The sequence below is a fragment of the Kogia breviceps genome, chromosome 7 (assembly GCF_026419965.1).
Source record: "Kogia breviceps isolate mKogBre1 chromosome 7, mKogBre1 haplotype 1, whole genome shotgun sequence".
In the NCBI taxonomy this organism is placed as follows: Eukaryota; Metazoa; Chordata; class Mammalia; order Artiodactyla; family Physeteridae; genus Kogia; species Kogia breviceps.
This window is the reverse complement of record NC_081316.1, coordinates 35311807-35337265: the sequence shown is the minus strand read 5'-3', so window position 1 is coordinate 35337265 and position 25459 is coordinate 35311807. Positions and strand designations below refer to the sequence as shown.

Genomic DNA, 25459 nt, shown 5'->3' with positions numbered 1-25459 from the left:
ATACTACAGAAATGTATAACTTGCTCAATGGCCACTTCAGGTGGGTCCATCTGGAGATTCAACCAGTTTGCCTAAGAGAACCTCCATGGAAACCTAGTGCTCTGTTGAGTACTAGTTGAAAAACACTGATATAGTTAAATCTTTGCTTATTGTAAAAATAAAAGAGTTAATGTATTAAGTTGGAAAGTGACTTACTCAAGCTGAATTAGCTATCGAGTGCCAAAATAGCTAGTGGTATTTTAATTAAAAATTTCTGAGCAATTATATTTGGGAACATCAGCCTTATATGTCTATGAATTGGAGAAGACAGTGATGGAAAGACCAGCCAGGAGATATTGCACTCATTCAGGTCTGAGAAAATAAGGAACTGAGTGTGGTGTTGGCAACAGATCTAGCGAACGGATGCAAAACAAATTTTTAAACCATGTCAAAGGAAGAATTTTCAATGCGTTTCCCTTCCCTTCCTCTGACTTTCCTTCACCCAGAAAATATTCCTTTTGTGCCACTGAATTCCAGGTCCTGCTCTGTCCTCATGTCACCTGATGGGCTTACAGCCTAGCAAAGGGCTTGCTGAGAGGATGGATATTTGAGTATAGACATGGAGGCTGAGACATTAAGCCATGTAGATATCTGAGAGAACATTCTAGACAGAGGAACAGCTTATGTGGACAATGTCTGCAGCAGCTGGAGCATGTCTGATATGCCTGAGGAGTAGTTGGGAAGTCAGTGTAGCTGTCCTGGCCAGTGTAATCAAAAAGAACAGTGTTTGATGAACTCAAAGAAGTAAGAGCAGGCAGATCATGTGAGGTTTTGTAAGCCATTATAACAACTTTGACCTTTTATTCATTGATTGTGAGGAATGAGAGCTGAGACAGAGTACTGGGGAGGAAAATGCGTTTGATACATAGAAAGATATATGTTATGTAATGCTTTGGGTAGAATGAGTTTGAAATGAAGAGACCTCTGAGATTAGCTTATTCATAGGCAATAGTAAATGTGTGTATAAACTTTTGTAAGAGGTCACGTTATAGAGACGTAGATGAGAAACCCTCCAGATTAGAGAGGAGAATTAAAGTGGGATAAATTGATTCGTTGTAGAAGAATTTGGGAATGATTTGTTCAGAGAATAGTCAAACAAAAAGAAACACTTCAGAGATAAAATTAGAAGGGTACAACTCTCTTGTGCCAAGCCAGTAAAGAAAGAGATTTACAAAAGGCAGAGAAGAGCAGTATCACCAATGCCATTGATGCTATTATTAATAATAGCAGGCACCGTTCAGTTTAATGGACTGAAACTAGTTGCTGATCAGGTCTTACAAAGAAGAAACAGTAATAATGATGTCATCATATAGTCTGTGTAGCAGTTAATTGACTTCCAGAGCTTGTTTATACCTTATTGAAGCTTTGTTTGTGAGGCAGATGAAACATTTATTTTTGTTATTGCAAATTAGATAATGAAGAAACTGAGGTACAAAGCGATCACTTAAACTTGATAACACCATTCAGCTGGTTAGTAGCAGATGAAGACATCAGCCCAAAGCCCAGATCTGCCATCTTGTAGGGAGTTAAATCTGGAAGAAGACTGAGGTGTGCTACAGCACAGTCCTTTCCTTTTACATGAAAGGAATGGAAGCCTGGAGACTTGGACTGTCTTGGCCTGGACACATAGCTCCTCCATGACCAAGTGGGGATTAGAAATTACAGAATGCTAATGATTGCAGACCTAATGAGTGCCTGCCTAGTTTGGTGGAGTAGCTTTACATTGATCTCATTCAATCCTTAAAGTAACAATGAGAGCTAGGTAATATCCTTCTCCTTTAAGAGCCAAGGAAACTGAAGCTGAAAAAAGAGAAACAACCTGCTCAGAGTCTTCTAACTAGGAAGTCACAGAGCCAGGATTCAAACTCAGGTATATTTGACTACAAAGCTTTGTCTCATTTGCACATTATCTCAATTCTTGGTTTTCAGCATAAAACCACCCCTGTAGTTGCCTGCATAATCTTGATAGGTGCTGGTTTTATTTCTTGTTGGCTTATTTTTGTTTTTTAGAGATTGTGTCTGCATGCTTCTGAACTTAGCACAGTCTTTCCCCTTAATGTGGAAAGGGGTCTATCAAAACAGTTAGGAAACGCTGGCTGTAGCAATAACGCAGCCCCAAAACGTATAATGGCTCAATAAGATAGAAACATATCTCTGCTCACATAAAGAGTCCCTGACAGTTTCAGGTCTGTGGAAGGGCTCTGCTCCACTTAGTCATGCATGGAGCCAGCCAGACAAAGGCTCTGCCATTTTCAACCTGTGGCTTCCAAGTTTCGCTATACATTAGCCTCCAGTGGGAAGGTAGAAATAGCATGGAGGTTCATATGAGATATTTTTGTGGGCCATATTGGAATTACTTTATTTCTAACTTTAGAGCTAGAGCTTAGTCACAAAGCCTCACCCATCTGCAAAAGATGCGTAGGCCTCACCCATCTGTAAAGGACCTGTGCTCAGGACACACCGTTGGGAGCCCAAGAAGAAAAGATGGAAGAGCTAGCCTGTTTTTACCACAGAGCCTTTCTTTTTATTTACTTTTTTAAAATTCAAGTATAGTTGGTTTACAATGTTGTGTTAGTTTCTGGTGTACCACAACGTGATTCAGTGGGTACACAGGCACACGCACACACACACACATATATTCTTTTACAGATTCTTTTCCATTATAGGTTATACAAGATATGAATCTAGTTCCCTGTGCTATACAGTAGGTCCTTGTCATTTATCTATTTTATCTATAGTAGTTTATATCTGTTAACCCCGAGCTCCTGGTTTATCCCTCCCCCAACCTTTCCCCTTTGATAACCATAAGTATATTTTCTATGTGTGTGAGTCTGTTTCTGTTTTGTAAATAAGTTCATTTGTATCATTTTTTTTAGATTCCACATATAAGTAGTACTATATAATATTTGTCTTTCTCTGACTTACTTCACTTAATATGATAATCTCTAGGTCCATCCGTGTTGCTGCAAATGGCATTATTTCATTCTTATTCGTGGCCGAGTAGTGTTCCATTTTATATATATATATATATATATATATATATATATATATATATATATATATATATATACACACACACACACACACACACACACACACACCACCTCTTCTTTATCCATTCATCTGGTGATGGACACTTAGGTTGTTTCCATGTCTTGGCTATTGTAAATAGTGCTGCTATGAGCATTGGAGTGCATGTATCTTTTCGAATTAAAGTTTTCTCTGGATATATGACCAGGAGTGGGATTGCTGGATCTCCACACTATTTTCCATAGTGGCTGCATCAATTTACATTCCCACCAACAGCGCAAGAGGGTTCCCTTTTGTCCACACCCTCTCCAGCATTTATTATTTGTAGACTTTTTGACGATGGCCATTCTGACCAGTGTGAGGTGATACCTCCATGTAGTTTTGATTTGCCTTTCCACAGAATCTCTCTTTTTCATTTATTTGTCTTTTTAGTTTCCCTCAAGTGTTCTGATGTATGCTATGTTCAGTACAGTCCTGGAACTCAGCAAATATGAGATAATAATCAGGTTTGTGTTCACTGTACTTGTGGTAATTTATGGTATTGCTTTACTTCCTTAAATGCAGGTAACATTTTGGGGGATGAGAGAATCCAGTTTTATGGGGTGTATATTATAGATTCATAGATTCTATCCCTGAATGTTTTGCAATATTACAATTATCTCAAAATACAAATGAACTTCAGTGTCATAGTTATCTGCATATAGGTCTTTTGTCTCCTTAGGTAGGTTTATTCCTAGGTATTTTATTCTTTTTGTTGCAATGGTAAATGGAAATGTTTCCTTAAATTCTCTTTCAGATTTTTCATCATTAGTGTATAGGAATGCAAGAGGTTTCTGTGCATTAATTTTGTATCTTGCTACTTTACCAAATTCATTGATTAGCTCTAGTAGTTTTCTGGTAACATCTTTAAGATTCTCTATGTATAGTATCATGTCATCTGCAAACAGTGACAGCTTTACTTCTTTTCCGATTTGGATTCCTTTTATTTCTTTTTCTTCTCTGACTGCTGTGGCTAAAACTTCCAAAACTATGTTGAATAATAGTAGTGAGGGTGGACGACCTTGTCTTGTTCCTGATCTTAGAGGAAATGGTTTCAGTTTTTCACCATTGAGAACAATGTTGGCTGTGGGTTTGTCATATATGGCCTTTATTATGTTGAGGTAAGTGGCGAGATATACCATGTTCTTGGATTGGAAGAATCAACATTGTGAAAAATGATGATACTACCCAAAGCAATCTACAGATTCAATGAAATCCCTATCAAACTACCAATGGCATTTTTTACAGAACTAGAACAAAACATTTCATAATTTGTATGGAAAAACAAAAGACCCCAAATAGCCAAAGCAATTTTGAGAAAGAAGAATAGAGCTGGGGGAATCAGGCTCCTGGACTTCAGACTATACTATGAAGCTACAGTCATCAAGACAGTATGGTACTGGCACAAAAACAGAAATATAGATCAATGGAACAGCATAGAAAGCCCAGAGATAAACCCATGCACATACGGTCACCTTATTTTGATAAAGGAGGCAAGAATATACAATGGAGAAAAGACAGCCTCTTCAATAAGTGGTGCTGGGAAAACTGGACACTACATGTAAAAGAATGACATTAGAACACTTCCTAACACCATACACAAAAATAAACTCAAAATGGATTAAAGACCTAATATAAGGACAGGCACTATAAAACTCTTAGAGGAAAACATAGGCAGAACACTCTATGACACAAATTACAGCAAGATCCTTTTGGACCTACCTCCTAGAGAAATGGAAATAAAAACAAAAATAAACAAATGGGACCTAATGAAACTTCAAAGCTTTTGCACAGGAAAGGAAACCATAAACACGACGAAAAGACAACCCTCAGAATGGGAGAAAATATTTGCAAATGAAGCAACTGGCAAAGGATTAATCCCCAAAATTTACAAGCAGCTCATGCAGCTCAATATCAAAAAAATGAACAACCCAATCCAAAAATGGGCAGAAGACCTAAATAGACGTTTCCAAAGAAGATATATGTATTTCCAACAAACACATGAAAGGATACTCCACATCACTAATCATTAGAGAAATGCAAATAAAAACTACAATGAGGTATCACCTCACACCAGTCAGAATGGCCATCAACAAAAAATCTACAAACAATAAATGCTGGAGAGGGTGTGGAGAAAAGGGAACCCTCTTGCACTGTTGGTGGGAATGTAAATTGATACAGCCACTGTGGAGAACAGTATGGAGGTTCCTTAAAAAAAACAGAAATAGAACTACCATACTACCCAGCAATCCCATTACTGGGCATATATCCTGAGAAAACCATAATTCAAAAAAAGTCATGTACCACAGTGTTCATTGCAGCACTATTTACAATAGCCAGGACATGGAGGCAACCTACGTGTCCATCAACAGATGAATGGATAAAGAAGATGTGGTACATATATACAATGGAATATTACTTGGCCATAAAAAAGAAATGAAATTGAGTTATTTGTAGTGAGGTGAATCAACCTAGAGTCTGTCATACAGAGTGAAGTAAGTCAGAAAGAGAAAAACAAATACCATATGTTAACACATATATATGGACTCTAAAAAAAAAAAAAATGGTTCTGAAGAACCTAAGGGCAGGACAGGAATAAAGATGCAGACATAGAGAATGGACCTGAGGGCACAGGGAAGGGGAAGGGTAAGCTGGGACAAAGTGAGAGAGTGGCATGGACATATATACACTACCAAATGTAAAATAGATAGCTAGTGGGAAGCAGCCACATAGCACAGGGAGGTCAGCTTGCTGCTTTGTGACCACCTAGAGGGGTGGGATGGGGAGGGTGGGAGGGAGATGCAAGAGGGAGGAGATATGGGCATATATGTATGTGTATAGCTGATTCACTTTGTTATAAAGCAGAAACTAACACACCATTGTAAAGCAATTATACTACAATAAAGATGCTAAAAAATAATTTAAAAAATATAAATCTTTTAAAATGCAAATGAACATTTTTAAGGATCCAGAAATGGTCTCTCAGTCCTAACCAGTGACCTGGTTACAAGGTAATATTAATTTTTTTCTGTCTTCTATTTTTAAGCAGTAATATAGAGTTCAAAGTTAATATCCTTTACAATAGAGGGAACAGTAGATTTTGCTTAAGGGTGTTTTTTGTTCATCACATCTATGAAGTTTGATTTTGTTATTCCTGATCTACAAATCAGAAAGCAAAAATTTGGAAAAATCTAAACAATATATTAGTGTGTTGTTGGGCAGGAGTTTGAAGTCATATTTGTGTGCAAAGCCAGTGTTCTCAGCCATGGTTATATGTTTACATTCCAGTTGCCCTGATAGACTCTAAGTGTCTGGAGTACAGGGCCCTTATCTTTTTCATCTCTTTATCATAGGTTGGAACATAGCTTCATACAAGTATGCTCAATAATCTTTTGTTGAATAAATGAAAGCATCAGAAGTTTTTCTCATGGCTCAACCTACAAATCCCTAGAAAAGATATAATCAACTATTTCACTGTGAACTTTAACCAATTAATATGAAATACAAAAGTATCTCCTTGGAAATAAACTTTGAGAACAACTTTATTTTGTAAATTTTCAAATAGCAAATCTGAGAGAGGAGATCAGATGAAGGAAGAGATTCATCCAAGTCAAGAAACCAGAATTTTGCAAGAATCCAAGGATGTGTTTGCCAATGACTTTTGATAGCAAATTCACTGTACATTCCAAATAGGGTTAAATGTGTTGTTTAGGACATGTCCTATGGAAAAACCTTGGGTTGTCCTCTGTTTTTCATGCTGAATAAAAAACTCAAAGTACAAGTTGGATTCTTGATTGAAGGCAACTTTGTGTCTTTTGTTGCCTTAAAATCTCTAAAGATTAGACTCAGGAGCAAAGTCTTAAAAACTATATAGTGTCTTTTAGAGGTAAATAAGATATAAAGATTAACCCCACAATATTTAATTTTGCGAATTGACATTGTATCTTTGTGATTTGCAAATAGCAAGATCTCTTGTGGTACTTTGAATCGCTATTATAGCACTTTCTCATTGTTCCTTATGTTCGGTCCATTGTCATTTATTTTTTCATTCATTCATTTCCACAGACGTGTACTGGGTACTTTCATATTGCTTGACATTCACTTATTATTCCAAGAAATGTACACCTAAGATGTTGTCTCTATTCTTGGAAAGTCTGTATTTGAGGGATGGGCACAAAAGGGAAATACTGCTGTGCTTAAATAGATGTGTGTGTACATAGTGAGGCATTAGGGAGGGAGGACCTGTATGTCTAGAGGAGTTGGAGAAGGTGATATCAGTTAGGGTTTGAAGGATGAGTGTGTGTTATATACCTCTTCCTCTTGTTTGAGAGCTCCTGGGTTTCAGGAATCACACTTTCTTCACTTTTGCATCTGTTTTGCAACTGCCACAATACAGATATCATCCTTGACATGTATTTTCAGCTCAGCCAATATTTAGAGAATTGAATGAATACATTATCTTGGTGTAAATCTTCCTTTATCCATTCATCAATGACATGATGTGATAGAAGCGTGACAAGTACAGGTTCTAGTTCATTCTGAACCTGGTTTCACCATGTTAGCTATTTGACCTGGGCTATCATGTGATTCATTACGTAGCAGACACTTGGATACAAAAGTGAATACTATAGGTTCCACTCTCAAGAATTCTCCAACATCTCTTGTTTCCTCTGCTACATTTTCAGGTCTGTACTGGATTAAACTGAGATTTAAACAAAATCCTAGGATTTGTTATAGGAAGGAAAAATGATTTTTTTTATTTGACTGTTTCCTTTGCAATGTCTGACACTGTGTGATGCACCCAGGCTCACTGTGATTTATCAGAATTCCTTGAGACAGGGGGCCGGATTCCATGGTGAACTCACAGAGACCCCGCTCCCGGAGCATCTGTCTGGTCTGTTTGCACGTAGCAAGTGCTGACTGGGAGAAACAAATCTCTTAGGACAAAGGCAGCCACAAGCCATTTAACAGTTTTTAAAGTCCCCAAAGTATCACCGAAAAGCTTCCAAGTGTTTTCTGTATTTGGGTTTGTGGTTGTTGCTTTTAATACTACTGCGACTATACAGAAGAAATAGCCAGTTTTATGAACACAACGAAGATATAAGCACCTCTCAAGTACAGCCTGGTTTCACATAAGATGAAACTGTTGGCTTCAGTTACAGACCTGGCCCACGAAATAGAAATGTGCAGCCTTGTTTGCAGGTGCTGGTGTGTGATGAGCCCTGGTTATTCCCAGTGAAGCCCCAGAATCTGCTGTGTGCAGTGCAGCTCCCAGGCAAGGAACACCTCCACTACTTTTCTAATTTTCAGTATAAGCCAGGAATACCCCAGTGTCTCTGGGGTAATTGCAGATGTATAATTTGACTGGTTGTACCCACTTGCTATAAGAGTCTCCCATGCTACACAGATAACTTACATCCTGCTGGATCGTGGAAGCTTTTACTTGTTTCTCTTATTTCATTTTTGGAATAAAAATATCTGTGAATCGGAAAAAAATATTTGCACATCATTCAGTACTCCTGCTCGTCCTAGAAATTTCCTGTAGAATGGAGAGCAGGAGGAATTATTTGTAAGATGTTCAGATAATTTATCCTCCAAACTGAGTTGGTTTTGAGAGTGAAAGAGGCAGCAGGTGACAATGAGACCAACCAGGACATAGGATTTCTTTGGTTATTTGAGAAGTTTTGCTTTGGTATGTCCTGGTTTCCTGGCACACTAACTGTGGCTAGATGGTTGTTACCTAAATATTGTCATTAGTCTAGAAATCACAGGGTTTGTGGGGATCATGACAGACTTTCTGGAAGCTTTGGAAATAAATGTCTGAGGCAAAATTTGTTGCTGCTTTGTTACAGAGTTATCTTTCAGCCTCTCATAGAGGAGTTATCTCTGAAAATCAGTCTTCTAGTTATGTCTGTTCCTCTTGGTGAACTGTATTTAGAAATAACCAAACTGATTTCATAACTTAGGTCCCGGTCCTTCCCCTCTGTGAGGCATGGCCTCAAGTCACTTCTCTGTTTCAATTTATGAACATTTTAGTGTTTCAAGGTGTGTCCCACTGAACCACACACCTGTAAAATTTCAGAAATGAAAACACAGTTGTTGAAATTTTATTGTTTGGAGATTTATAATAAATGCACACACAACCTGACTGCTATAGCTGAAGGTGCTATAGAAGCACTAGGTCCTGGGGCCTGATTGCATTTAGAAAGCTGAGGGATGCTGTATGTCAAAGGACTGCATGAACTTAATGACACAGCCATAAAGGAGGAAGATGGCAGTTGGCAGAAAAAGGCCAGGATGGAGTTGCGCAGAATAAAGAGCTGTACCTTTCCTCTCTTTACTTGGCTGGAATGCTATGAGATGAGACTGGCACGTTTCAAACTACGTTCACAGCCTTGTGCACTACTCAGGACTTTTCAGCATAATAGATACACTGGTAGCTGATGCCTACAGCAGGGCACTGCTGAACAGGACTCCAAAGTCCGTTGTATCCATTATGTGTTATATCTTAGTATTAATTAAATTTCTATTTGTATAAGACTCTTGTAGTTCAGGTGTTTCTAGGAGGACTAGTGGGGGATTCCCAGCCAGCAATGGCTATATTCCAAGAAATAATTACCTGGAGAGATTCTGTAAGATGAGCTGAGCCTGGCATGACGATTGACAGCTCATCTTTCTGCAGTGGTGTCACTTTCCTTCAGCTCAGAGGCAAGCCTTTGGGCTAGAGAATCTGTGCATGATCCACGCATTTGCTGATTCTAAGAAGCCAGATTCTAGAGCAAATAGAGCCCAGAAAACTTCTTTTCATCAGGCATGATTGAAGAATGAGGAGCTCTGATTGACTATCACAAATCAAGTCCTTAAGTGAATCAGCAGTTTTAGAAAGAATTAGAGCAGTGGTTCTCAAACTGTGCTCCCCCAAAACTTAGTTTCACAAGATATTATCCAAAGCAAAAGCATTCCTCAGCCAAATAAATTTGGGAAACAGTACATATTATGATTCTCCTAAGTTTTGCAGGGCATATAAATATGATAAGTCTCTGACACTGAAATCTATAAAACATCAGTGTAACACTATTTAACCTAGAGTTTCCTGAACTTATTTGTTCACAGATATTTTCAAAGAATACTAAATAATATCTGGGATTACTATACTGAAATCATTGAAGCAGAGAAGAGTCATATACTCTGAATAACAAAACTGTGCCAAACATCCTCAATTTAGTTTCTGGTGATTCAGAAACTAACACAGCATGTGCCGTTCGGAATGTCTTCATGACCATCAGTTCTCATTCATTGTTCAATTTATGAGAAAGCATCCAAGAAATGAAGCTTTCGGTTTTTCTGTTTGGATTCTAAAAAAAAAAAGATGGGATACAGTTTTTCCTGTAACTTTATTTTAGGTGAACCAGTTTTAATTGATATGTTGACATGAGCATGTTTTAGGTGTTTATTGAAAGGTTAGTGTCAAAAGAAATTAATGTCCTGGTGGGCTTGTGTTTTTCTCTGAGGCAGATATTGATGAATGTACAGAGGGGATCATTGAGTGCCACAACCATTCCCGCTGCGTTAACCTGCCAGGGTGGTACCACTGTGAGTGCAGAAGCGGTTTCCATGACGATGGGACCTATTCACTGTCCGGGGAGTCCTGTATTGGTAAGCAGCTTTCAGCCATGCCCTCCACTCCATCCATCTGGACCTTTGCAGGAGGGGCGGCCTGCTTAGGTAGTCTGTTCAGCTCCAAGTGTTAAGATATGATCCCTCACTGGTTAAACTCATCAGTTTTCAAATTTCCTCCTTCTACAATTCAGGGATCAGGCCAGGGATTAGGCAGTGCAGGGTTTTAGAACTATTATACAGAAACTGGGGCAGTCAGAGGACAAAGCCTGGGTCTGTAGGCTGTGGCTTTTAGTTCTTTCTGAAGGAAACGATGATGACTTGCTGGAATTTTTCACAGTTTAAGATACAGCTGTGGGAGAAGAGGAAATATTGCGGGACTTAGAAAGTTTAGTTTAAATCTCAGCTCTTGTACTACAAAAGTCGCTGTACCTCTCTGAACCTTCTCCTGTGAATACATAAAAATGTGGATAATAATGCACATATTATTAGATTTAAATGGGATACTATAATATTTAAAGATTATAAGCTTTGGATTGATGCACAAATATGATAGAGTCAAATTAACCTTATTATTGTTGATATTACCACTGCTATAATCGTTGCAAAAGTCTCCTTTAATTGCAGTTCTGTTAACTGCTGAACAGAGGAAGTTAACAGATGGAGTTCTTCCCCTTCAAGACCTTATACCTTTCATGAAATCCAAACAACTGATCAAAAATGTAATCATTTCCATGAGAACCTTGGCCAATCCAGTTATTTCATGTCATGTGGACTCAGCTGAATTCTTAATGCTGATTTGGACAGACCCAGAGGGCAAGCATTCTGACCATGGGTTCTCAAAGTTCAGAATGCTGAATTAGAAAATGGAAATTTGACTTTGCTCTTTGCATATCTGCATATCTTATTTTTTCTAAAGGTTGCTCTCGAGAACCAGTCAGTGTTTTTTTTTTTTTTTACAACTTTTCCCCTAAGATTGCTCTGAAGCAAAGATGAACTGGGGAACAATAGGCACATGGCATGAATTGTCCATTGCAATGTCAGCATTACTGTTGAGAGGCACGCGGTGTAGTTATTAGAGGCATAGACCCTTGAGCCAGACTCCCTGAAGTCAAATTCCAGCTCTGCCGTTACTAAGTAGGTTGCAAGGTCTTATCTAAACTCTACCTCATTTGGCTCGTCTATGAAATGGAACTGTTCATGTTCCTGCATATTCAGCCCTCTGCCCCATGTCTATCCGTGTTTCTTTTATTGTTAAAACAATGATTCGCAACCTCAGGGAGAGGTTTGCATCTATCCTGGGTCTTCATATACTTCCTTTACACATGGCCAGGAACTTCTGTATGTGTACAACTCAGAGTAAATAGACGTTATGTGAATAGGGATAGATCAAATGGCTGTTGTTGGATAGAAATATAGAATATTGACATATGCGATATTACATTTGGGGGCTAAAGATAAAAAATTCATTTTTAAAAACAGTACTTAACGTCAATAAATAGGTGACTCTTAGCTTTTTTGTGCATAAAAGACCTTAAACATGACTTAGTTGATCCAATTTGATAACTGCCTGGGCCTGCCATGGTGTCGCACACTTCTGTGTCTTTGCACGGGCCGACCCCTCTGACTGGAATGGAACAGAGCTCTGAGTCAAGGAGCTCTTCTCCTTGATCACGTTGATTCACGTGTGAATTTTTGTTCATTTTCCTAACTTCAGCTCATGTTTCACTGGGACCCCATGAAGCATTCTTTGATGTCTTCATAGGAGTTATCACTCTTCTCCTCTCTAGCTCTAGAGCGTTTACCCCGGCATATGTTTCTGTAGCTTCACTTGTTGCACTACCATTCAGTTTATTTGCTCTTGGACTAGTCTGTGAACATGAAATGAGGTTTACTCTTCTGTCTCTCCAGCGAGACCCTTTGGTAGTTGGTGTGCAGTAAATGAGAAGATGCAACAACCACAGTTAATGTGTCCAATAAAGAAATGCAATCTCAAAAAGGGTGACACCTTGCTTCCAGCCACATAGCTTGTTTGGTACAAGTTGAGACTCAAGCCTAGGTCAAGGGTGACTCTATGTCCCAGATGCTGGGGACAGTCCCACTTTATACCTCTTGTTCTGATGTAATTATCAATCGTGCCCTGTCACTGTCATAAATGTCCCTGTTAGAATGACAGATGTCATGGTCACCTCACCTGCTGATTTCTCTCTGCCATGCTGAGTGACGTGCCTGGAGAACAAAGCTCTGCCCTCCCCAGCGATGTACTTTCTTCATCCATGAACTGCTTCCTGCTCTGCCCAGGAAAATGTCGGTGAACTGGATTCCTTGGCAAGGAATTCAGGTTGTTTTTAGTAGTAACATATTTTCTGAATTCGCTTTCATTTTCTCACCTTTAAAAATAGCTTTGTATATGGGTCTTACTAAGAAAAGAAATCTGACCATCATTTAAGTTATTTTTGGTAGTTGAGAGCACTGTTGGTTCAGAATATTTCTTGGTGTAATAGATGTATAAATCTGATCATGTCACTTTCTTGTTACATTCTTCTGATGCCTTCCCACTGAATGTAAATAAATTTCTAACTTCTTTGCATGGTCTTCCTCCAGGCTTTAGGTCACATTGTCCCTTGCCCACTTACTGGGCTTATCTATTATATATGTTAGCCTTTCTGATCTTTTCATGCCTTGAACATGACAGTGAACTCACCCAGTTTCAGGGCCTTTGCCTTTGCTATTCTCTCCACCTGGAACACTCAACGCCTGCTTCCTTGCATGGTTGTCTTTCTTTTTTTTTTTTTTTTGAAGTATAGTTGATTTACAATACTGTGTTCCTTTCATGTGTACAGCATAGTGATTTGTTTTCTTTTTCTTTGCAGATTATATTCCATTAAAGGTTATTACAAGATATTGGGTATAGTTCCCTGTGCTATACAGCAAATCCTTGTTATCTATTTTAATGTATAGTAGTTTGTATCTGTTAATCCCATACTCCTATTCATCCTTCCCTCTTTTCCTTTCTCTTTGGTAACCATAAGTTTGTTTTCTATGTCTGTGAGTCTGTTTCTGTTTTGTATATAGACTCATTTGTATTATTTTTTAGATTCCACATATAAGTGATATCATGTAGTATTTGTCTTTCTCTGACTTATTTCACTTAGTATAATATTCTCTATGTCTATTCACGTTGCTGCAAATGGCAACATTTCTTTCTTTTCATGGCTGAGTAATATTCCACTCTGTGTGTGCATATGTGTGTGTGTGTATATGTGTGTATATATATATATATATATATACACACACACACAGCACATCTTCTTAAGCCAATCATTTGTTGATGGGCACTTGGGTTGCTTCTATGTCTTGGCTATTGCAAATAGTGCTGCTATGAACATTGGGGTGCATGTGTCTTTTTGAATTAGAGTTTTCATTTTTCCAGATATATACCCAGGAGTGGGATTGCTGGATCATATGGTAACTCTACTTCTAGTTTTTTAAGAAACCTCCATACTGTTTCCACAGTGTCTGCACCAATTTACATTACCACCAACAGTGTAGGAGGGTTCCTTTTTCTCCACACCCTCTCCAGAATTTGTTATTTGTAAACTTATTTTTTCATTTAATTCTTAGCTTGAATGCCACTTGTTTGAGGAGACTCTCCCTAACTATTTTATCTGGGGTAGTTGCTTCATTATATCACTCTCTTTTATATCTTTTGTAGCATTTTTTTGTTTACAAATTTATTGTACATATACATATGTATAATTGTCTCCTGCCACAAATGTACAGATTCTCTGAGGGCAGAGACCTTGTCTGTGTTTCGGCACTGTACACACATTTCATCATGTATACACAATGTAGGCACAAATTAGGCATCAAGGCATATATGTCAAATGATTGAAGGAATAGATAAAACTGTATCAGGTCAAATTTATTTTGTATTTGGTTTGACACAACTAGTTATGTAGATTGCAGTGAGTAACATAAGATGTTAAATATCACAAAATCATGTGAGTTTTTCATTTCAGAAACATAATATTTATTAAGAACAACCATTACACCAGTACTGGGTTAAGTCTTCTGGGAATATGAGTATAAAGAAGATAAGATCTCTGTTCTTGAAGGATTTATAACTTGAAATATTTTGAATCATAATAACCTATCTTAACGGCACTGAAAATTAGCACATAAAATAAGCCCTAAATAACATCAGCTACTAATGCTTACATTTAAAAGAAATAGCAGCATCTAAAACAATCGTTTAAAAAACTCTTTTAAGGGCTTCCCTGGTGGCGCAGTAGTTGAGAGTCTGCCTGCCGATGCAGGGGACATGGGTTCATGTCCCGGTCCGGGAGGATCCCACATGCCACGGAGCGGCTGGGCCCGTGAGCCATGGCTGCTGAGCCTGGGTGTCCGGAGCCTGTGCGCCGCAACGGGAGAGGCCACAACAGTGAGAGGCCTGCATACCACAAAAACAAAAAACTCTTTTAAGTGTTTTAGTAACATGCACTCAGCTATGCTTTTTCCCCAGACAATAGCAGGGATGGCATATGTTGGAATCTAAAATGTGGCAATTACAGGCTTTTAGGGCAACAGTCACCTGCCACTCCATGCCATTTTTTGTTAGATGAGGTTAACACCTGCTCTACTGACTTACATCAGTTACTGGAAACGTCGAACGTTACTAGCATCCTAAAGAACAGCACCCTTGCAAGATTTACTGTTGCCTCTTTCCGCTAAAGTAGATCATATAATTGAAGAAATGACTAGTCTAGGTATTGTAGAGACAGACGGAATAGCCCTTCTTGAGAAGTTTATCAGAGTCTCCTCTATCTCCCTCTTTCTCTCCCATTTGCTTGTATATGTTTATAAGTCCAGGAGAGATGGGCACACACAGGTTTGCTAGCTGGAATTTGTAGACAGAGATGACGGGGACACCTTATGACTGTGGGGTCCGGTACACTTTGTGTTTGGATGCAGTGACTCTCGGATTTCACATAGAAGCTGTGAGCAGTTCCTTTTTATCTGAGCACAGTTATCTGGGTCATTTAGAAATGAAAACTAATGTATAATCAACGATGCCATGTCGAAAGAGCAGGATTTTACCTGTTTTGAAAATGAGACTCAGATTCCGTTGGCTGTCAGTCTGTCTCCGTGATCTTGCCTCTGCCTTTGAAACTTCATTTTCCTCTGCTCCCACACGAACCCTCCAGCCTCCGCAAATATTTCTCCCACTCTTCCCAAACCCTGCACTCTTTACTCCTTTGCTTGTATGCTTTTCCCTGACCATCCCTCTATCCCCATTTCCACTTGTCAAAATCCTGATGAAGTTGTATGCCCTAAACTAGTGATTCTCAAATGTGTTAGATGTGGTAGATTAAATGTTAAAGGGGGTAGATTCACGTCAGTAGCTTTTTAAAAATACTTATTATGGGGCGTCACACACCTGGAGAATCTGATTCAGTTGGTCTGTTATGGGATAGATTGAGGTCATTTGTTTAAGGTCTACAAGTGATTAGAAAGAATAGTCAATTAACATAGAGAACCACTGTCATATTTCTCTAATAATAAAGAAAAAGGCCTACCTCTTCTATGTTCTCATAGCCATGTGTTTGCACGTGTTGTATGGAATTTATCAGATTAAGTTTATGGTTGTCATCAGTTCTTTATAGCCTGCAGTACAGCTGAGGTCTTTTTGTATCTTCTATAGAGTTGTATTGAATTAAATTGTATTGTTCATGCAATTTTGTCATTATTGTTATCAAACAAAATTTTCAAATCCTGGTAAAATCCATTTTGTTGATGACAGACTCGGGGATAACATATAGCTCTTCCTCTGGGACACAGCGCCTCTTGGCCTCCCGTTATTGCCTCCTCTAAAGGGACTTGGTTGTGTGAGGCAGGTTCCCAGACTCTGGAGTCTGTTTTCTGGTCACTGTAAACAGCCCAGTGAGTATTTACTTGTCAGAGCAGCTGCCGCAATTGACGTGAACTTGCAGAGCAACCTAAAATAACCAGAGAATGTTCCACTGGAATCTCTTGGGAAGGAGAGTTCACTTTTTATGGGTTGAAGCATCAGGGCTGATTGAAATGGTCTAAGAATGATTTGGGTTCTGCTGTCATTGCCCAGTGTCTAGTTCTCATAGGTACGGAGATTTAAAAAAGGGCTGGAAGCTGGAGATGCTCCCTATGACAAACCTCACTGCAGGGAGTGGAGGATTATGAAACCTTAGCCGGCAACAGTGTGATACAGGAGAGGCAGGTTTCCAGTATATACTTATAGGATTGTTGGGATTCAGATCCCAGCTGGGCCGCTTTCTAGCTGAGCCACATTTGGCAAACTATTTAACCTCTCTCTCTAAACCTTAGTTTCCTCAGCGTACAATGATTAAAATAATATTTCCTGGTGGAAATTTTTGTAACATAAGTGTTCCTATATGCCAATATCCTAGCAAGTAGTAGATGATAATAGTCAACATTTAACTTCCCCTCGCCTAAATCTCTCATCTGTCAAATGAAGACAGCAACAGTGATACTAATAAGAGCCAACATTTATTGAGAGCTTACTTTCTGCCAGGCACTGAGCAGTTTACAGAAGTGCCAACCTCTTAAATTGCTGTGGAGTAATTGTGAGGATTAAATACACTAACATAGGAGAAGAAAAACATTCAGCACTTGTGTTTTTAAGTGCTCGATAAATATGAGCTATTATCATGAGCTGAGCACCTACACTATGTGCCAGGGAACTTCATGCATTACATAATTTAGTTCTCACAACTGTCTTAGGAGGGAAGCCCTTTTACTGTCACCATTTTAAAGATGAGGGAAATAAGGTCCCAGGGATTAAGATAACTTGTCCCAAATTCCACAGCTGGTAAGTGGCACACAGGGGCTGTAATCCAGGTGCCTTTGATCCCAAATCGTCTTTCTGCTTTTAGTATGTTAACACTGTAGAGCTGTCTGGAAAGGAGGAGACCTGTGATGAGCCACAGACAGAGGAGCTGTTAAGCAGAGCAGCTCGAGGTCAATGAGACAAGGCAAAGAGAGAATGAGGGAGTATAACTGAGACCCAGACAGAGTTGCTATATTCTGTCTGAATCAAGAGCATTGGGGAATTGCTTTATCCGAGGGACTCAAGGGCAGTGTCTCCGGGCCCTCCTACTAGACCAGGGGCAGGATGTCAAGGTGGCAGGTTCTTGACAGGTAATCTGATAGCATCTTAGCCTTAACAAGTATCACCTGGCTATCCACTGATGCGATTACCTTCCCTGCATTTTTTTTTTTTTTTTTTTTTTTTTTTTTTGCGGTACGCAGGCCTCTCACTGCTGTGGCCTCTCCCGTTGTGGAGCACAGGTTCCAGACGCACAGGCTCAGTAGTTGTGGCACACGGGCCCAGCCGCTCCGCGGCATGTGGGATCTTCCCCGACCGGGGCACGAACTCGTGTCCCCTGCATAGGCAGGAGGATTCTCAAACACTGAGCCACCAGGGAAGCCCTTCCCTGCACTTTTTATTATATGAATCCAGAGTAGAAGAGGAAAGGAAGGCGTGGGGAATAAAGGGTATGAGAAATGGTGGTAAGTAGATTTTTAACTAATTATGTTTGTTCTTTCATTCATTCATTTATCCCCCGCCACTTGAAAGTAATTAGTATATACAAAGAACACACATTCAGTAGGGTTATTAAAATAAAAATATTTGAAAAATACAGAAAATATACTAACCATGAGAGTTAACAAAGACGTTTATGAATATCCTGACAGGCAGAGCAAAAAGGAAAGCATGATTATATGAACTGGTCTAATCTGAAAGAAGTTCGCATAAAAAGTCTTTAAGCAAAAAAGCTCAAATGTGCTTTTTCTCTGTTCCAGAGCAGAGATATGCCAGAGTGGTGAAAGCATCTTTGTGGGCCACAGTATTTCAAGCTAAGAAAGTTTCAGGGACAGAGGCATACACACCAGTCTCGGAACACTCATTGGATTTTCTCTTTGCCAAACAATAAAACCCACTCATGCACATAAAGTATTTTCATTGAAACAGCTCCTGCTCCAACCTTCCTTGATAATATTTAATGATCTCTCATTAACTTCAAAATTGATATTTGTTGCCAAAGAACTTTAGGTTTGGTTTTCATCCAAGTAATGAATTATCTACTATCTAAGAGACTTCCCAAAGGCAGACACCACCTGGCCATGTCACTGTTTAAATAGCTTTATGCATCTAACTAGCAGTGGTGTGAAGTATGTGGGGCTGTGGTCTGGGGACTCAGAGGGGCTCAGTTGCTTGGCACAAAATTGCCACCTTCAAATGGACAGAGAGACCAGGGACAGACACCACCTGGGTATGGAATGGATATGGAAGAGGACTGGTCTAGTCAGGACACAGGATGGAGAGGATAAGAACATTTCCCAACATCTAATAGAGGGGATATTCTGGGTCCCCCAGAAAGGGCCTTACAGTGGCTATTAACACACAGTTGCAAATGTGAAATCAGATGAGAAATGTGTCCCATCAGACCCTCTGCAAGTTTCCTGCTCCCCTTCAAATCCAGCCATGCATATATAAGCCTGGAGCTGTTTAACTGTAAGTTAAATTGGATATATTTTGGGGACTTCTCGAGGAAGGCAAATGTTCCTCCTCAGTTTGGGTGATAAACATTTCAAAAATATAATTTCACAAAATGATGTCAGAATAGCATTGATCGCACTAAACTCAGGCGTGAACGCAAAGTCCATTGATCACCCTCTGCCTATCTGGGCTGACACAACAGGCCTATGTGATATTATCCACTTCAGCTCTGGAACTGAAACAAGACATCTCAGGGAATTATTCTAACAGACCTCAAACTAACGATAAGGGTCTATCCTCTAAGCCACCCCTGGCCCTGATCAGTATCTTTTCAGTGACAGACACCTTCCTAATGGAAGCTGTGACCACCCACGGAACAGATAAAACAACTTGGAGCCATGCCTTGAAGCAATGTACAGTGCATGGAGAGCCAGGGACCTCAATTCTAATCCAAGTGAAGATCACCTGGGTGATAATGAAGAGGAGGAAAACTAGAAAACTATTAAAAAACAACTCTTCACAAGGATTGCCATGTTATACTTATTATATCCACAAAAATAAGCCTGCTGTGGTCTTAGCACTAAGTTAGGTGAGACGGAGGACCCAGAGAATTCACCCCTAGAGACTTTAAAACACCAAGCTGGAGACAAAAATCAATATACGTGAAACAGCCAATAGCATTCTGATACAGGTTATAATCTTATAATTAACTGGAAAATTATAGGGTCAACACTGTATGTAGGTAATTAGGGAGGAGAGGTGCTCAGAGAGGATCAAAGAACAGTCATACCAGATTGCATGGGGGAGATTAGACTTGAAGGATGGAAGGGTTTATGTGGTTTATAGGTATAAAAATAAAAAATAAATATCAATAATAGGGAAGAAGGATTACTTCATGTGCTAGTCACTCTTCTAAAAACTTCACATTTTCTAACTCATTTTATCCTCCAAACAACTCCGTCGGGTGGGAATTTTGATAGTCTCTACTTTATAACTGAGGCACACAGATGTCCCATAAATTGTCTATGGTCATCCAGCTATTAACTGGTAGATTTCTTCTTCCAGAAAGGGTTAATTAACATCCTTTCTAGGAACTGTGTACATGTTTAATATTTTTGCAATATTAAGCAACAGAAATATTGCTTTCTTTATTGCCCACTAAAATCTTGCTGCAAAAAAATGGTACTATAAAAGCCATATTTTTATTTATTGAATGCCAACTGTGTGTCATTTCACTTGCAAAAACCCCTTGTAGGTAGCAAATGAGGAGAAACACATTAAGCGGGGCAGCCATGTGTGAAAGAGCCCATGTTCTTTCTACTCCCACAATGGCCTCTGTCAATTGTATATTAATTGTAGATAATTTACAAAAGGATTAAATTAAGATGTGAGTAGTGATCATTATTCAGATAATTGCCTCATTTTCTACTTCACTGTGTGCTTATAGATACATACCTGGTATAAATTCCATAATTTTTAAATTTAGTTTATCTTACGTGTGTGTACAGAAGGAACTAAGGTTTTACTCCATACCAATGTATTCTGGGGGGTCATCACATATCTGAACAAAAGAGAGAGATCTAGGATTATGGCCGTCTAAGAGGTCACCTGAGTATATCAATCTTCAGTGTGTTCCCCTTCTGAGAGGTCGCCTCAAGGCTATGGGAATTTCTAATATTGCTACGTGGTATCAGGTCACAGTCATGAAGACCCAGAGCTTATGAGTCAGGAAGACAGGCGTACCTGAAAAGCTGGCGCTGGCTCGCACTCTGCTCAGCTGCTGAGGTATGGCTGTTTGCTATCTCCTGTCCCCAGCTACATTGAACTAAAAAGCACAGCTCTGCTTCGTAGGCCTGTATTTTTGACTGGAGCCCGGTTTCTGCCTGGCAAAAGAGAGCAAAAACAAAGTGATTGTGACTAATTGAAGCTTTTCCTTTTCCCTGCAGTTGACATCAGTGGTTAAGACCAGACCGGGGTGATGCCTCCAACAGAGCATTTATCAAAGTCTGGATCTTAGGGCACTAATGCTGGGATATTTTTGCAGCCAAGGCTTTACTAGTAAATACAGCTGGGAAATTCTAAATAGAGTTAAGGTGGTTTATCAACTGCAGGACTTTTCAGAGCCTTTACATTGAGAGTGTCCAGAATTTATTTGGCTTTAAACCCTTTTTTTCCTCCTAGGCATCCTATGGCTTTGGCACTTCGCAGAATATGCTAACTGAAAACTCAACTGAAAAAATGAATATAGCCTACTCTAACAATTTTTAGAAAACCTTATTTGTTCAGTATCATTGAATAATGGTGCTGTTCAAAGAGGGTTTTTGTTTGTTTTTTTCAGTTCTGCAACAAAATGTTTTTGGGCATAATACTTGTCCTTTAAGTACCAGCAATTTTTAATATTATTATTAAATTTTGCTATAAGAAAATCATTTGAATATATGACTTCTTGTCTCTTGCATTCTTTTTTTCCTGTGATCATTAAAAATGTAAATCACTCAACTCTACTGTCCTATACTGAGTGATCTTCTAAAGGCTTATTGGGGCAAAACTGTTTTGTCCCTAAGCTGAATGGTCCCAGTCCTCATGTTTTTGACAAACATATTTCTCCTTTGAATAAGTATTTTATCTCCTTCATGTATGACCAGCCTAACCTGTAATTTTTAAAATGATACCGAGAAGATTGCTTTCCTTTCCACTGTGGTAAATGAAGACTTGGTAATTTGATGTCTCGGGCCACAATAACTCAGAAGGAGTAGTTAGAAGCCAGTTGCCTCTTTAGGCTCTGGGGATGTAAAGAGGGGTGATGCAGGTCTCTGGGGTGCTCCATGCCAATTCTACGTTGCATGAATCAGCCCGGTGGGAGTTCTGAGAAAAGGAAGCAAGTTGGATGGCAGCTGTGAGGAAGGCTGTATTGGAGACGGGGGGGGACCCCCCGGTGGGGGGTCGTGCTGTGGCTCATACAGAAGGAGTAACAGTTGTATGATATACAAAGAAAAAGTGATATTTTTCCCTAAAATAAGTACTTTTCAGTGCAATTGTGGTTTTCTTTAAGGTCTTCTCTTTAAATATGAACTTGGCATTTTTACAAAGATCAGGCAACAACAGAAGCACTTTCCTTTTCTCCTACACAGGATCTTGAAGCTAACACCATGCAAAATCTTCTTCATGAGTTTTAAATGACTTTCTTTTCCTTTCTTCCTGAGGAGTTAGTCCCACATGAGTGACACTAGAATGACCGGGGGGGGGGGGATTCCTAAAAATAGTTTCTTAACATTACTTCCTGTGAACTCAGTTTCATGTAGCTTAGGGCAGAGGTTCTAGAAGTGTGATCCTCAGACTAGCAGGATCAGCATCACCTAGGAAGCTGTTAGAAATGAAAATTCTCTGCCTGCCCCCAGGCCTACTGAATCAGCAAATCTGGGAGTGGACCGGTGATCTGTTTCATAATGCTCCCCCATTAGTTGATTCTGATGCCCACTCATGTTTGAAAACCAGTTTGGTTTTCTGTTTCATTGAAAGGCTTCAGAGGGGTCCATGAATGCCCTGAATCTGTATGCAAGTATGTGTATATGTGTGTACATGCATCTTTTGGAGGAAGCAGAACTATATTTTTCACTCAGATCTCAGAATGACACTAACTCCAGCAAGGTAAAAACTACTGCTGAAACATCAGGATCCAGCACTTGAGGGTCTCTTGCTGAAATTATTTGACCTGAAAGCCACACACATTATGTCTGCTTACAAGCCGTTGGCTAGAAATAGCTGTACAGCCCAGTCTGAATGCATGAGTTCAGGGAAGTATAATTCTCTGTGTGTTCAGAAGAAGTAGTAAACCCTAAGTCTCTATCACATTTCCATACAATAAAAACTGTTTATCATAGATAGATGATAGATAAATAGATAGACAGACTGATGAAAAATTGACTAACTCCTCTTAGGGTTGGGGCATTTGGGGATGGCAATGTATATGGGAATTTTTCACAGAAAATATGGTATTTTTCGCTGGGTCTATAGGATGAGAAGGAAGTTTTCCAGGCAAAGCAGATATTAAGGTAGGTATTCCAGGCAGGAATAGTAGTATGATTGGAGACAGAATCATGGAAGAGATCTAATTATGTTCAAGGGATGGTGAGATATCCACTGTAGATGAAGTACATGATATATATGGTCATGTTATGGGTGAGGAATGGCAAGAAAGGAGCCCTAGAAATAAAAGGTAGAGACTAGATTATGAAGGGTCTTGTGTTCTAAGCTAAGACGTTGAAAATTTTGAATTATTTCATAAATATTTGTGTCTCTAAAGGTTGTTGAAACATCTATTTTGTTGTGACAGCCTTGATCCTTTTTAAGTAACTATTTTTAATATAAAAGATAGCTATGTAAATAGCACAGTGTTTCCCACAAAATTTCAAACCCTCTATCAGACATGTATCATTGTGATTTTCTACATCTGTGCAATTTTGCTTCTCCTGTTCCTTTTGCTTGGAATGTCTTTCTTCTGAGAAAAGTGAGGCCATCAGAATTAGATGGCTTTTGATCATGATTATTATCAAGCAGCTCCCATGTGCTAACATTTCTTCCTGTAGTTCTCACAACAACTCTTCAGTTTTGGTATGATTCCTCATTTTACAGTAAGAGAAAATGAAGAACAGAGAGGTCTGTTCTTTGCCACACAGTGAGTAAAATTTTTCAGCTGAGAAATTGATATGACTTACTAAAGCAGTTAGGTTCGGGATACATATAAGTAAAATATTGATTCAAATTCAATTTTCTGCCAATTCCTAGAACTATTACCTTATAGCAGCTCAAACTGGGTCATTTTCCTGCTAAAAAGCCCTTGAGATAGTGAGAGAATGGTGTGATCTATTAATCTAGTTTCTCTTTGAAGAGGCTGAGGCAGGGAAAACAGGAAGGTGCTGCTGTAATAGTCCAAGCCCTGGAAATGGAGAGGGCTGAGTAAGCTACGCTATGGGTGGATGGTGAGCATTCTGTATAATTCAGTTAATTGTAATTGTTTTTAAAGAGGACCTTGCCTTCATTGTTTTGGTATTACCTTTTACATATAGTGAGCATCAGTTCATATCTGGAGGGTCTATGTCTTGGCTGCTGTGTTGGAGATTTACCATTTGGTCTTTACAGAAAGCTTGTTTTCTACAGACTTGGGAGCCTGCCATCATGTGATGATGTGGGACAAGCCTGACCTGAAGTAAAGATGCCTCTATTTGTGTCCTAACTCAGAAACGTACTAGCTGTAAGCCCTGAGCATGTTCCTGAGTTTCTTATACTGGGGTACAGGTATTGCTGAAAGGGTACCCAAAGCTAGATGAGGAGTCTTACTTTGCTCAATGGTTTGAGGGGAAAATGATCTTTCTATCATAATCCTGACTAAATGGCTGGATTGAAAAACTATCAGGAAAAATAGTTTTTAAATAGAAAATATGAAACCTCAAATACATTTCAGACCCATGATTTCCCCTTTATGTATGTCCAGGATTCAGAAAAGTGAGCGTTCACTCTTTCCTACCATAGAGATAAACTCGGTAGAAATGTTTGAGAAGCAATGATCATTTGACCCTCTGCTTGGTTCTTTTAATGGGAGAACATGGTAATGCTAACATTCTAAGAAGTTTTTCTGAAAGGACAAAGTAGATCATGATTTGAAAGGATTTTGAAAACCCTAAGGAGTACAGTGTATAAGAGTATAATAAATTATTGTTATTATACATAATTAAAAGAGAAATCTGTTTCATAAAGACATGTTAACATGACTCAATAAAATGAGTCATGGCTGGGATACCAAAGCATCCGCAGGTTCCTAAAAAAGATACATGTAAAGAATTATCCACTGTTCGCCTGCTCCATTAAAATTTTACCTTCCCAGGAGCATGAGTTTTGTCTGTTTTGTTTGCAATAGTATTCCCAATGCCTCGAACAGTGTGTAGCATATCATATGTGCTCAATAAATATTTGTTGAATAAATGAATTAATAAAAGGACTCTCAAAGCAATCATTTCTATTATTAATGAGGACACTGACCCCTAACTGCTGCTTACTCTGAGGAGCTGAGCTGGACCACAAATGAACTGCAAGAATTCCTTTTGTTTATACTTGAGCGGCCTGAGTCATGTCAAAGATAAATAAAATCAGACTCAAAGTGGTAAGGACAGATTTTAA

General features: G+C 39.1%; 1 protein-coding gene across 2 annotated transcripts in view; it reads left to right on the top strand.

The window, feature by feature from the left end:
* NELL1 (neural EGFL like 1) overlaps nt 1-25459 on the top strand; it is an 866603-nt gene that overhangs the window by 775432 nt on the left and 65712 nt on the right. The window contains exon 16 of one of the 2 annotated variants that reach the window (XM_059070155.2): nt 10624-10764. The exons of the other annotated variant lie outside the window; for it this stretch is intronic. Within the exon in view, the coding sequence (XP_058926138.1) occupies nt 10624-10764 (141 nt within the window). The remainder of the gene's footprint in view (nt 1-10623; nt 10765-25459) is intronic. 2 annotated transcript variants of the gene reach the window in all.